This window comes from Geospiza fortis, unplaced genomic scaffold, assembly GCF_000277835.1.
Source record: "Geospiza fortis unplaced genomic scaffold, GeoFor_1.0 scaffold72, whole genome shotgun sequence".
NCBI lineage: Eukaryota > Metazoa > Chordata > Aves > Passeriformes > Thraupidae > Geospiza > Geospiza fortis.
This window is the reverse complement of record NW_005054338.1, coordinates 1731736-1747544: the sequence shown is the minus strand read 5'-3', so window position 1 is coordinate 1747544 and position 15809 is coordinate 1731736. Positions and strand designations below refer to the sequence as shown.

Below are 15809 nucleotides of genomic sequence, written 5' to 3'. Positions count from 1 at the left end.
AAACAATTTTTTATTTTATTATTATCACTGGAGCTTCCTTACTATCTAAAATCAAACATAAAGGGCTTTTTTTGACCTTTAAATTCTTACTTCTGAAACAGCATCCCTTTTCAGCTGTTTTATCAGAGTTTTTATGTTTATCCAGCTGAACTGCATCCAATCTGCAGATGGCTATATATTAAGTAAAAAAAGGCTTGGTTGTGAGCTGCAACATGAATTTATATGGCACTGGGATTTTTCTGGCTGTTAACTCAGGCAGTCACTGAAGACAGGTGCCTTCAGGTACTTATTTAATTCCTACAACTTTGTCATGCTAAAAACCCCAAAACCAAAAAGACCCACTCCCTCAAAAATCAAAATCAGTAACTAACTTAAATATCCCCATTTTTAAGGCACTGAAAAGATGATGCAAAAATGGTACAATTAAAATGTCCAAACAAATGAAAACACAACAAACTAAAACCAGAAACAGCCATCACAACAACCTAAAAGTGTTGAAAAAAGGTGAAATTACTGAATCCAGCCAAGTCAGACCTCTCTAGATTAGTACAACTCACTAAAAAATCATCCTTTTGACAGTAAGTAATTTCCCATCCATGCCACAGTTCACCATCCATCATTTACCTCCTATTTCAGCCAGGCAACAATGTTAGTTTTAATTCATACTAATTGCAAGCCTTAAGGACTAAACGGTTTTTGTTGTGCAAGTGGAAAAAGTACAAATGAGAGAGACAGCCTGAAATAGCTTGGAATATGACCTGCCATTTAGAAATTAAAACCTGGATATGGGAACTTAAAAGTGCTGCCAGTAGCATCTGCAATGTCCCCTCAGAACAGAGAGTAATTTAAATTTTTGTCCACTGTAAATATTCTTTTTTACTAATGTATACAGGCCTTGAGTTCAGAGTTTTTTTCCATATGCTAGCAGCTATATGTGGTTAGATACATTCAGAAGCTTTGAACAGGTCATTATCAATTACTTTTCCATACTCTAACCTACATGTTTGCAATTACCCACAACTTCTGGTTTCTTTCCCTGTCCTTGTTCTTGCATTGTACTAAAAACAACTATTTAGCAGTTCCACCTAAGAAGCCAATCTGGGATTGACAAATCACAATTCAACTTTATCCATATTCATAACTGAAAGAAAATTTGTGTTGAGTGTTCACAGAGATGTGCAGCCTTACAAAGACCAAAGATGAGATTTTTCAGTGAAAAATATATTTCACCAATAATCACAAAGGTTTCAAGTACTACCATTGAAATGTTGAAATCTAAAGCTCTTCAGATTCACAAATTATGCAAAATAGACCATTACTGCCTAAGCACAGGAAAGAAGTGTGAATTCCTTTCAGAGCAGTCACGAAGTTAAAAGTCTATTATAAATTTCAGTAAATATAAGGCTGTTTACTTGAAAAAAATTAATGCAACTTTTAAAAATTGATCTGATAAGTCACAGATACTTTTAAAAAAGACAACTATTTAAATTATCTTTCTATGGTTTTCCTTTAAAGATGCTTCTATCAGTGCCTGGTAAAGATTTGATCTCATGAGCAAATAAACACATAGAAGAAAACCCAAAAGGAACCTTACACAATACTGTATCCCTGTATCTTGCAGTTCCAACGTACTTTATTCCCTCCTTTTCCTGTTTTGATGCTAGCACACAGGTAACTAAAGCATGACTGTAATATGAACTGCTTGGTTTCCCAAAAACAAAGCCACACTACCAGTATATACATATATATATACACACATATATAAATATACACATATATGAGGAGGGGATTAGTTAATTGAAAAATGAGAGTAGTTTCCAGTTGGATCAGATGGAAGGGCTAAAGAACACAAAGATCAGCTGTCAAAGCAGAAATCCTAACAGTGAAACATTACCACAAATTCAAGTGATGAATAATGGAATGAACTGTTTGTTCAATTAAAAACTCCATGTTTTCAGGCATTAGCATCCCTAGGAAGTGTTGTTCAGTCAACTCAAGGTCACAATTTGAATTTTACATTTTTATTTCTTACACCATTTGTCTCAATTAAAATAAGCCAGGTGAGTCTGTCAGTGCCTATTGTTTTACATTCTTAACACTTAGCATTCCTTCAGCTATACCAAATATACTCACTTTGGAAGTGGTGGCTTCCTAAGCATATTCCTCAAGAAGAATCAATTTTTTATGGCTGGCAATATACACTTCTGCACTGTATTTGGTTGGTTAAGACTAAAATAAAATCTGAAATTACCATAATAATTAGTATTTGCTATATATAATTGAATTTTTCTTTGCAATTAATTCCTAACCTTGAATAATTCAGATAATTTTTGGTAAATCATTAAAAAGTCAAACTTCACTTAACAGTCATCCAATTATTCCTATATCATGCCCTAACAGAACTGAACCATTATGATTAAGTTTATAAAAGGCTCCTTGTCATGGTTGTTTGCTCCTATGTGAAAAACCCCCACCACAAAGTCCTGATATGTCCTGTATATATTATACATTGCTAAATTCAGCACCACTCATATCTTGGGCTGACATTCAGAGAACACAGTATTGAACATGCCACTTTTAATTGTTGTTTACCAGAATCCTGTGCAGCATTTCCTCCTTCTAACCTGAAACTTGGGGCTGGTGTAAACGAATTAGCAAAGCCAGCAGTTCATATCAGAGACATTTCTCATCTGCATTGCCAAATTACTGGTTCTAATTTATTATACCTAAAGATACAGAAGAACATATGAATGATGTTGCTATTTCAGGATTTTGAGGGGAAAATCTTGAAAAGTAGACTCAAATCAAAGACTGATTGCTTACATAGTAAGTTTAGAAAAGATTGGTATATTCCAGATTATCCCATTAAAAAAAGTACAGAACACACAAGTACCTGGGAATCTCCTGCAGTTAATGCCACTTACCCCCCCACTGACTTCAGAAAAGGAAGACAGTCCCAAATTACTGAAAAATCCCCTATTAATATGCCTCTGAACTAACTGGAGACATTTGGGTATACATTTAACAGGTATGGATATTTTCAAACCAGTTGGGAATTCTTCTCAGACACTTTGGCTCTGAAATGATGCTTTTAAAAGAAAATGCAATGGATAGGGAATACTGAGAGATCCACAGAGAGAGATGCATAAATCTGACATATATTGAAATAATTGAAATGTTGCCAGTTAGGAAAGCAGGTAAATGAGATTTAGGCAGCTGAAAATAACCTATGATTTTTAACAGCAGCAGTAAAACTGATCAAAGACTGGTTTTATTCCCATTCTTGCTGCTTAGCAAAATGATGAGCAATTACAATGGCAGAATATCCTTCCTTATGCCATTTAGTATTTTGTGAATAGAGAGTCTGTATCTCCGCAAATATCAAAACAGAAATTTATTCTTTAAATTCTGTCACAGATAAGTCATATTTGCCATGAAGTGCTTATTCCCCACTGAGCCACAGGCTGGGGTATAAAAAGTTTGACATCATGTGCAAGTAGGAAAAATAAAGTATCAACAAGTATTTCCCACCACCAATTATTTTTCAGAACAGACTTCAAAATGCAAAATTATTATTCTGACTGTATTTTCATGAAGAAGAAAGAAATTGTTCTCTCCTGAATAGGTCATAGATTATGCCTGCACAAAACACTAACAGAATGGTTCAAAACACTTGCAAGACTCAAATTTGCAGCAACTCCAGCAGGAGAATGGGAGAGGCAAAAGGGCTTTGGGTTGGGGTTTGGGGGAAGGACCCAAGAGATGTGAAAATTTTATGAATATAGATCAGATCTTATCAGGCTAAGATAGAGTGGCTTCTACTCTTTTCCCACCTAGTCCCCCACTCTCTAGTTCTCTGAAAAGAAGCTCAATGTAAATTTTAGACATTCTCCCCTCAGAGAATTAGTAATATTGAGGTATTTTTTATTGAATGGGTATTAAAGGGTTTTCTCAGGATTTACTAACAAGCAACAACTCTTTTAAACTCTGATTTTGTTATTCACATCTCAGCCAAGAAGCAAAGTCTCGAAAGAGAACATTATGGCTGTCTGAAAGACGTCTATCAACACACACATCACGGTTCAGTTCACAACCCTCAACAGTCACACTGAGAAAATCCCACTGTACCAACGCATTGCCAGCTGCCCAAGTATACAGCTCCACCACGAGCTCTGGCATAATGTGGCCACCCTGTACAGGAGGAACCCTTCCACTCATGGTTTACACACTACAGAAATTAAATTGTGCTCTTTAGCTATGAAAGCATCTCCAGCAGTTGGGCTTGCCTTGGGCATGATATTCACAAAGCAATATAAGACAAATGTATTCTGAAAAACTGTCAAAAAAATAGCATAAAAATTTAGATTCACTGTAGAAGATTAAACGGACAACATCAACCTATGAAAATTATTTCAAAATATGCAGAAGCTCAATTAGATTAGAATTTTCTAAAGCAGTAATTTGTAATTCTTGCGGTAAATAGGTAAGAATATGCAAAAACTCATAGCTTTGGGTACTCCATTTCACTTTGAAGGTCCTGCTCAGCAGATCAGATGACCAACTGAATAAACCAGTGGAGTCAATGTACCGCAGAAAACATTTCTGGTAGACTTTGTCTGCTGCCTGTATTGCTCATGTACAGATCTAGTGTATGACTCACTTGCATAACGGACAGGAATTCATTCAGCATTAAAGTTTCAGAGAAAATCCTTATCCCATTAACAGAGAAACCTTCTGACCTTATGTACAAAATTATGCTGGCTTCCAGTAATGGCACTGTCAACATGGTATCTTTGCAATGAGTGTATTTTGATAATTAATGCCAGCAAGATCAGACAACAAAGAATTTCATTTTCTGATTACAGTGCATAGTGCTTTTAATGCTCTCTATTATCCAAGGCTGCTGTGCAGCTTGCCTAACACCATTCAATCTGAGAAATTCTTGAGCAAAACAGCAGAGTCATTTTTGTAAAAGATGGGTACAGACGCTCTCTTCCCCTTTTTGCTATAAAGCCAATGTTGAATCACAGCAGACAGCCTCAGCAGCCACTGAGATATCATTGTTCACAACCATTACCACAGAAAAAAGCACCTTATTCTCAAGTAATTTCAAAATTATTACAGACAGTGGAAGAGACTATGACAGCAGATTACTTCTCTTAAAAATTAAAAAAAAAAAATAGAATGTTTTCTTACCATGACAGGAACCCTCCAGCTCTTCATATCCCACACTGCAGATGCATCGTCCCAGAGGCACCAGCCAATCCCCATCTGCCCCACAATACAATTTTGGGGTGTCCCGTTCCTCAGCGCTCTTCACACAGGAGCCCCGTACTTCCACCAGCGAGGAAGAATCCACCCTTGGAATGGTGTCAGGAAACATGGCCAAATTACGGACCGTGAAAGGGCATTTCTTGTAATAGACACGGACTGACACCAAAGCAATGCATGCTCCAATGTCCTGGAAAGCCAGATAAAATCCCTTCTTGTTGATGGGCCCAACTTCACGGACTTCTGTGTTGAGCTTGAGGATGCGGTCACCCAAGTCCATCTGGGTGAAGCTCTCATCAGCAGCTATGGTATCAATTTTGGTGTACTGGTTTGGCTTGAATTTTACTCCATGAGGCTCATCTGACTCCATGTAATAGAGATTGAATGTTTCCTTGCAGGTCCCCAGCACCCAGGGAATGCTGTTGCAGTCCCTCAGGGTGAACTTCATCTCCACGTAGATTTTCTGCGCGGCGTCGCGGGAGACCCAGTTGGTTTGCAGCCAGTTGTTCTGGTTGGGTTCCATCACGTTGCACACCTGGTAAGTGTGGATGGGACGGTTGTGTTCATCCATTTCAGTTATGGCATCCCACTGCAAAGAAAATAAAAGTGTTTGAAAAACAGGAAAAATATGTATTATGCATACACACACATGCCCCATGCAGATGCACCTATGGCTGAATTATGAATAATTACTTCAAGTTTAGTGGAAAGTCAGCAGTTAAAAGAAAATAACTACAGAACATCACACAAGTTTGATTTCAGAAACTCCACATAAGTTTCTATTGATAAAAACATTTAAAAAATGACTGGCACCTAGCAAAAAAAGACATACTGGCCATGTTTATATATTTATCTCCATATACTTTATATCAAAGGCTCACCAAATGCTTAACGCATTATATAATCTGCGACTTCAAAAGATTACCAACATCCCAAAAATAGCTTCAGTATAACTGAATCAACTCTCTACTGAGTAGTTATGATATCAATATATCACTAGAGATATTTTTGTTTATCAAAACACAGAACTATCCTGTATCCAAAAATACTGTATCCCATTAGAAGTTTTAGCTTTGCTTTTAGGGGTAGAGGCAGCAGGAAAAAACCCTCAAAATAAGACCCAAAACCAACCAACATTAAAGGCACATTAAAAGAAAGATGAGGTGCTCCAGAGAGATTTCAAAAAGAAAAACAAGCTAAAAACCACCAAATAACTCCAGCACACCAAACAGAACTAAAAAGTAGTCAGCTGTTTTAAAAAAAACAATGTTGTTTTTAAAATATAGAAGAGCTTTCCAAACTGGCATAGGCCAGCTTAATTTAAAAGCATCAATTTGATACTGTCTCTTAAAATTATTAAGGAAGAAAAAAATATCCAAAAAATCCTCCTCTTACCAGGGGATTCTCCTCAGAAATATTTATATATTCACTCTGAATCCATATCTCAATTTGAACTAAGAAATTAAAGCCCTAAAGTTAGCTGTTAAGCATGCAATTAATAGTATAAATCTGTTACTTCTGTAGGAAAGTAAAGGCTCAGCACTTCAAGAAGCAGTTTCAAAGAAAAAAACAAAATGGATTGATCAAACATGGACAGGGTTTTAGTCCATTCAAAGCAGATCTCTCATGCTTTGTGCCTGTGCCTTTCCACTCTGCTCCCAGATAGCCTGCTGAGACCTCCTATTTCAGAGAAATTTACCTGTGGGCAAGAAAAATGTTTAAAAACTGCAAAAATTTTTAAAAGAGCTAGTAGTCTAGACATCATACATATAAAATACTTGGAAAAAAGACCTCTCAACCCAGCCATTGCACTGGGCCATGCTGGGTAATGTATGGTTACAAATACAGAATGTGCTCTTAGATACCAGTCCTAGATACTGAGTGGAAACAAGGTGACTTCCACCACCCCAAAATGTCACTTTCAGTTACTGAAAAGTCTGACAGAACTCACTCTGTGATTGTGGACACAGTCTCCCTGCATGAAATACAATCTGCTTTTAATTTTACTTGAGAGTCGCATTTCTCATCCAATAAAAACAGTCAGGAAAGGCAGCAGTTGAATTTCATGCAGTCAACAAAAAACCAAACAATTTATCAAACACACATTGGTTTTCTTTTGGGTGTACTTCATATTATAGGTCTCATTTAATCAAATTTTAAGTTGTGCAAAACTTCAAAACCAAATGAACAGAAGCATCTCACTGGTGATGTCTGCACAGGAGTGAGATGGCTCCCACAAAAATCCCTGACCTGACACTCTCAAAAGCTGGCAGGAGTTGTCTGGCTTAGACAAGCTGACAGTTCAGACCTCCTTCAAACTTCACCCATCCCAACGTGCTGCTCTTTCAAAACCTTTTGATTACAATCCTTACAAATGAGGAAAACCTCAGCTAATATGGATGGAAGCAGCACAGCATAAAGCTAGTTCTTACACCTGGAGTTGCAGGACTTGGGGAAAAGCTTGTTAAAAGCATTATTTGGAGGAAAGATTTCAAAATCCTAGTTGAAAAACTGAATAAAAACCAGCATGGCTAAGCGCTTATATTTTACATGCAGCATAAAGGAGGAGTAAATCACTCAAATAGAAAAACATTCAATTTGAATATTGGGGGAGAGAAGAATCCAAGATTACTCGTCACATCCAAGTACAAAATATGAGATTAGGCTACAAACCACACTGGGATTTTAGTTAGATGAAGTCTCAGCTGTTTCCATACGTCTACAAACTACTTCACAACCTCTCATTTTTAAATTTCACTAATATCCAACAGCTCTACAGAGAACTCTATTAAGAGAAAATAATGTAACTTCAAGCTTGCATAAGCGATATAATACTAAAATCTATTTTCATGTATCCTAAAATTTTTTATTCTATTTTAAAACAGAAGGCTGGATATTATTAAAAAAATCAGCAAGAACCTTCTAGTACACATCACTATTGAAAGCTGTTCCAATTAATAGGGGTAGATATATCAAGCAGTTGAAAATATCTCCTTCCTAATGAGCTGATACCAAGGTAAACTTCACATGTAGTGAAAGACACCTCTCCCACAAGCTGTCACACTGATTGATGGATTAATATTGGGTTCCTAATCTCAGATAACAGTTATTGAGGCACTGAGCCCAGCAGCAGTTTGGTAACCTGGAATGGCAATTTTAGAATCCTGCACACCTCAAGATTCTTTATTGACATTTTTCATCATTTTTGAAAAAAAAGAGGGGACATGGGCATAAGTAACCTCACTCACCAGTTTATGGAAGAAAATATCTGCTCTTAAAATGCAGCAAAATTTGTATTCTAAGAAAGAAATCCTCATCCTTTTATTCTAACCATAATTCTCTAAAAACGAAAGATTCTGCACCTGCACATTCCTAACCAGTGTATCTGAGCTCACCCCTGGACAAGAGAAGGTTGTGGCTGACTGAACATGAACACATTTGGGTATCAGGCACACAGTGGCACCCCTGGGTAAAATATTCTACACAAGCCACTTGTTGAGCAAAGCACTGGCTTTCCATGCAGAGAACTGAAGGAAGAAGTAGTGCCTGAAAATAACATGAGACAGGAAACTAGGGAACAAAACCTGTTGACTTCAGCCATTCTGCATTTTACTATCTGCTAAGACGACAACTGTTAAGGCAAATCCTCAGTGGTGATAAGTTTTATTCTTACCTGGCCACAAGAGGAAGGCTTCCATTCTAAACTGAGGAACAAATATATAAGGTTCATCCTAGAGAGATCTGGTTTACTCTCTTGGCTTCAGCAAGTGAGGTAATTGCAGAAATGGAATTGTCAACTACTTCTTACATGCAAACATAGGCTGACATTTGAGAATTCAGTGAACCTGAACTGTAGAAATGCAATTTTCTGACATATATATCCCTCATTGCCCACAAACATCCACTTGAGAGAGCTCAGGTCACAGTTAAAAAGTCCATCCTATCAAAGGGATGGACTGTGTTTGTTGTACAGAACTGCTACAATCCTGAAAAAGAGTCTGAAGAAAGTTGCAAGTGTGTCCATGTAAATCATGCACCCCAAAAGAGTTAAATAAGCATTTTCTTACTTACCACACCCAATGACGACAAAAAGAATGCATATCGTGTTTTCTCTAAATTTGTCTTGTTTTTTACCCCACTAAATGGTTTACTACTTATTTAGGTCATCCCAGATCTCAGCTGGGAGTCACCTGATGAAATCTACACATGTAGAACACTCAGCTGTTCACTCCTGACAATCTTATAGATTCCCATTTCCATGGAAACAAGCAGAACAGTAAAAATAAAGAGAGTTTTAAAGGTTTTCTAAAATTCCCTTACACTAATCTCCAGTGAGATGATCTTCATAAAATTGAGATCAGAAAGGTCCAAATGAAGAAACACCAGAGGAGGACTTGCACTTGGCATGCAGCTGCCATCTGACAATGCACATTTACCCATCTCGCTGCTGTAGTGACATTCAGGCAAAACCAGCTACACTCTACATAACCGAACTGAAGAAAAAAAACCTTATCTCAAAGTAACGTGCTTAGGAAATGAACAATTTAAGGCACAGTTGGCATTTATGATGACGTTGAAAACAGCAAGACTAAAGAATATTTAAAAGAGCTACAGAATTGCTCTAAGTTAAAGGTATCGAGGTAATATTTTTCCCCTTTCCCACTAACTCATTTTACTTTGCCTTCACTTTTCCCAAGAACTACAGTTCTGTATGTGAAAACTGGTGCTTAGACCCCCAAAGATGAGTGATAACATTGAACTCCCAAAATATGCCTATTTGAAAAAAGCAGAAAATAGCAACATTCCCCAGCTATTTGTATGTGTCTTAGCAAGTACAAGTTGACATAGCTGGCAAAAGAGAACAGCAACTGAACTACTTATGTTCTTACATTTAAACTTGAGGCAGTTTAAAGTTGTTTAGGAAAGGAATAGTGATATGTAGCAATTTTATTAGCTCCGCAGAACTAAAATGACAATCATAATGCAGGATTAGAGGAAATTGTGACATCTGTTTTCTATTCATGCACAGAATATGAGAGTGAGAGGGCAAACCCCTCAAAATCTGTGGAAGTAAACATGATTAAAAGAATAAAATCGTAATTGAATAAATAAAGAATAGTTAGGGCAATATAAACAAGAGAACACAGGAGAGAAAGTTGTTAATGCGCTCAAAATAGAAATCCGAAAGTGAGTTGCTTTTCTGTTATCTACATGAAGCGCTGAACAAATGAGAGATGAGCTGCTCCAGGTGATCCAGCTCTGCTCTGAAAATTCTTCTGGTTCATATAAATGTTTTCTGCAGGCAAGCAAGACCTGGATTTGGTGAGATTTGGGGGATGAACCCTGGAATTCAAGCGAGACCAACTGCAGATACATGAAAAAATTTACTTTCACTTGGGGATTAGCCAGCATAGGACTTCAGGATCAGCAGGCAAGATAAGACAGCTCTGCTCCAGCCTTAGAGAGTGAACTGGGACTGTTCCAGAAGGAAAGGGCATCAGAGGTCTTGAACAAGGAACTTTGTGTATCTACTAGAAAAGATCAAGATGATAAATGTATTTACATCTCAAAATATCTACTCTGATGTAGGACTCAGGCTAGTGAGGCAAGCCATTTATTTGACTGACCAGAATTTAAACAGGAGCACGATAATGCACCAATGAAATAGTTACACATAGAATGATGATGTTCATGCTGTCTGGGCAAGGCAGAGAAAGTAAAAAAAACAGAAGGCTGAGAGAATAATACATAATTCCTTCCATAACAGATAATGAAAAATTACATTCAGAAAAGAGATGTACAGAAAAATGGGAAGAAAACCCAAAAGAATTCACACACATATGCATACACAAAGGTTGTTTATAATAAACTCAAATATCATTGAAACCAGCCACTACTATATAAAATACTTTCCCCCCCAGCACTCTGGAACAACACCATTGTTTCCCTGAACGCATTATTGACTAAAAGACTCAATGACTTGCACCAAGGATCTGCAAGGATGGTGTGCAATGCTTTTTAAATGAGACACACTAGTAAAACCTCAGCAGGCGGTGAGAGATGCCACAATTCAGTTGTGAAAAGTGTTGCTGATCACCTTTCCAGGGGCATCTCATCCCTTTGTAATGCAACACTTCCAATGTATTCAGAATTGAATGAAAAGTGAGAGAAGAAAGTCTACACATTTTCAAGAGACTACAGCTCATAACACTCAACCCTGCTGTGTGCCCTTCAAAAATCTGGCAGTGCACTGTCCCTGGGACCTGTGACAGAGACCTTCCCTGCTGGCCTCTGTCTTACAAAAGAAATAATAATAAAAAATATATAACCCAGTGGTTTTACAGGTATCTTCCACTAGAATAGAGCTGGGTCTGGCTAATCACAATAGTTGTGTGCTCCATTTGGCTGCCAGCAGCTGCAGAATCTGCTGTGATAAAACAGAATAATGCTGATGCTGGCAGGGCAAGGGGAACAAGAGCCTAGCAACCTTCACTTAGCTGATTGAGATTTATGGGATTAAGCAGGAATACCTGAAGAATATGACTGCTCTAAACATCAACACACAAGTGTTGAAACACAGGGGTCTCCTGTGGAGGTACAGATGTGGGGATGAAAGGATCAAGTTTGATCACTCAGCAGAACCACAGACTGGCTTGGGTTGAAAGGGACTTAAAGATCATCCATGGGCAGGGACTCCTTCCACTATGCCAGGCTGCAGCGCCCACAATTTCTCTGGGCAACCTGTTCTGGTTCCTAACCAACCTCACAGGAAATAACTTCCTCCTAATACCTAATCTATACCTGCCCTCTTCCCATTTAAAGCCATTCCCCCCCTCCTATGTCAACATTATTAAATGTAGCAGTAAATTAGTAAATATGATTAGTAAATGAGACATGAGTTAAAATACATAAGTGTTAACGCTTATACTTCTTTTTAATTGGACGACAAACAAGGGCTGAGAAATAAATTACAACTACAAAAAAAAACTAAATCAAACTGTAGGTATAATCCAATCAAGCTCCATCAAGTATTAGCTGTTTAATAGTAGAAGACTTACTTGCTGCTGTGTTGCTTTATTTCCTAAATATGGGGAGCTGCAGCAATCCTGGCTCTGCCTCTCCCAGCACCTCGTACACTTAGAGTAACTGGAGCAGAATGTTACAACACTGCTCAGTGAAGCCACTGGGTACTTTGGTAATGCTGCACAATAGCGGTCTGCATCAGCTATGTGGCCTGGGGGACCTTGCTGGATCTCCAAAATAGCACAGATAATGTTGTGGTACATGTTTGTGTGTCCTCAGGTATTTAGAAACACAAAAACAAATAACAAACCTTGAGCAAGGTCTACACTTCTAGTTTAGAAATTTCTACAAATTCAGAGTTTGCCTGTTAATCTTATTCGGGTGTTTGTGAGCAGCCCTGGGCTGTCACATCACCACTGCACTGGCTCTGACTCACTGAGCCCCTTGGTAGCCAAGCTGGGCCATAAACTCCCCCCTGGCAGACCTGCACTTCCCATGAACTTCAATTGGGCTGGCCTGCTGGGAAGCCAGAAGAACTTTAGGGCAGGCAGAGATACTTGGTAGATTTCCTCAGCCCTCAGTCTGAGAGCTGACCTTGTCTGCCCCATGATATAATGCACATACTGAGCCAAATGACTGCTTTCACCACTTAAACTCCTCTGAAACTGTGCATTGCATCACATCACAAATCTGACTTGAATGCACAAATTTCCAAATATCAGTTCTGTTTTACTTGCTTTCCCCTGCCTTGAATCTACAATTCTGATATTTGAAATTCCCCTGCAGCAGCAGGAAGATTTTTTTTGCCTTTACCATTCCAAGCGGTGGAGTTTCTGTGAATAGCACAGAATCCCAGCACACCAGTGGTCCTGGCTATGTGCACCCACAATGAGGGCTATGACTCAGAGTTTCCCATTTTCATTTCCTGACTAGTCACTCTGGGAAAAAAAGCACTTCAATACCACTGATGGCAGAAATTGTATAATACCTTTTCAAGCTCCAGGTTTTCCCATTGAAAAGCAGTGGATCTCAGAGGGTTTTGTTTTTATGTGGGCACTGGCATATTTAAATTCCTGCAATTAGCAAGCAATGAGGTTAATATGGATGAACTGAAACCCAGAAGAATATCTGTCCACTTCTTCCATCTCTCTCCAGTTTTTTCGGAAGTCTACTTTCTTTTAAATAAAAAAAATAATCTGCCTTTTCTACTTATTACTGAGTTTGTACTAGTCCATTAGTGATTCTAATTGAAATTATACAAATGGACACAATTAAAAATAATAATTACACAAAGCAGCTATGTGAGGCTTTTCATCTGTGGAGTGCTTTATAAACACTAACACATTAAATCAGCCTAAAGACATAAAACTAAGGAAGCAAAACTAAAGGTCTTAAGAGGAAGGTGAAGCAACAGATCAGTGATTCTTACCAGCATGCTGTGTGTCAGGAGCTGTATCAGTGTGGATGCCCTGATCTGACACTACCTACAGGAGCTGAACTGATGACACTGCAAAGCTCCCCTGCAGCACAGCTCTTCCTTTGGGCATTAACTAATGGGCTCCTTCAGAACCACTCTCCATTCCCCTCCAGCTGTTGTGCTGCCTGGTGGAGTGGCGCACACATCTGGCTGGAATACCTGTGACCCAACTGCTGCTGGAGAACTGAACACTTGCATCTCTCATAAATCACCTCCAGCCTCCCACCACCATCCTAACAAGCGTTATCACTACCTACAAATAACAAATTCATGACTTTGTTTTTTCTCCAGCTACTTATCCCTTCAAGGCAGAGGATCAAAAGGGGGAAAACCAAGATTAGAGCTATGTGACTAATTAAAGGCACAAACTTGTATTTCTTGGCTTGCAAGGGATCATGTTGATATACTCCAGTGAAAGCCAAAAGCAATGCTATTATATCCTGCCATTTAACTGAGCCTAAAACCTCTGGAAATAAAATTCTTCTGAACAGAAGAACCAATTATTACAAGTGGAGCAAACTGAATAACATCAGTAGCAGCTCAGTTTATTTGCATGTAAATTCATAGGCTTGTGTATTTCAGCTACATGCATTACAACCTTACTCATTTTCTAGGTTAAACAGAGTCATGCCAAAAAACTCTAAGGAATAACTTCTATTACAGGTTGCAAACATCCTTAACAAAGTGTCCAAAATGTGCTGAGAAATTAATACATAAAAATGAGAAACCTAGAGTATTTTTAAAAGAAAAAAGAAGCTATCCATATGAACTTTAGTCTGTGAACTTCAAGGCAGGAACAGAGCAAAAAGCAAAAGAGAAGAGAAAGGAAAATAAAACAATTACCAGTGTTTTCCAGTATATCAAGTAGTTGATCCTTCCTATGCAATTACTTATTTACTGAGGACTTGTAAAGCAGCACTGTCTCCTCAGGGAGCTCAGGCTCAGTCAAACTTGTTAAAATGCCCTGGAAGAAAATAACTTGCTACCCCTCCCCAGTGCTTCTTCCTTTCCTCCCATTTCTGAGAGCACAAATGGAGGGAGCATCAAGCTCTTAATTATCTTATAATATAAATAAGCTGGCATTAAACCCACTCCATTCACTACAGTCAAGGAGTGCATCATCAAAACAAACTCTCAGACATCTCATTTCTACAGGGTCCTGTGTGTGAAGAGATGTGAACTACAATAATAACTCCCATGCTCTTTCAACCTCCCTCATCTCATTACTCATATTTTCAGCTACATGAAAAGTAATTTTGCAAATCAACTTTTAGCAGAGCTAATGGGAGAAAGGAGAAAATTTCATTTGACTGTATTTCAGTTTAGTTGGCAGGCAGGCCAGGCTATCTTATATAGGTGTGCAATCCCTTTAGGTTCACCCAAATTAGACAACAGCTAAAAGGTATTTAACAAAGAACTTATGGCAAGACATGGAGAGCTTCAATAAGTACATTTATTTCAGAAGTCTCCTGTTCAGGCTTCTGAAGGAAAACAATATGGATTTGTGGAGAGATTTATACATTTGCTTGCTCTATTTCCAGTTCACATTTTTCTTTAGAACACCACAATCTCCCCAATATATGTCGAACAAGCTCTGGCTTTCCAAAAGAACCTTGTTCATAACACAAAGCAACAAGCACCATCTGTGCTTGGGGCATGTCCTGATCAAGGAGGAACCCAAATACATGCTGACAATTTTTAGCTTAATTTATTGTTGGCTTAATTTTTTTTTTTTTTTTACCTTTCGGAATTGATAATAATTATCCTTTCATTTTCCAGATACTGCAACAGCTATACCTGACTATGGTGTTTAAGTACAATAAGATTTTTTTTCACACAACTGAAACCTAGAGCTTTATTTGGAACCTACTGTAGATAAAAATCACTGCAGCTGGCAGGGGGTGGTCATGGAATGTCAACTAGAGGTCAAATTAGATATCGGGTTCTTTTGTAATTTACCAAAAGATTACACTTTGCACATTTATCTTCCAGAACTTTCTCTGTTGTCAAAACCAACTTGACCCTAAGAGAGCAATGC

The 15809-nt window shown here is 38.1% G+C and overlaps 1 protein-coding gene across 1 annotated transcript in view; it reads right to left on the bottom strand.

Moving 5' to 3' along the window:
* Window positions 1-15809, bottom strand: part of EPHA6 (EPH receptor A6) — a 334811-nt gene that overhangs the window by 270723 nt on the left and 48279 nt on the right. Inside the window, exon 2 of the mRNA XM_014307568.2 lies at window positions 5197-5860. Coding sequence (XP_014163043.1) covers window positions 5197-5842 — 646 coding nt within the window. The 5' untranslated portion in view covers window positions 5843-5860. The remainder of the gene's footprint in view (window positions 1-5196; window positions 5861-15809) is intronic.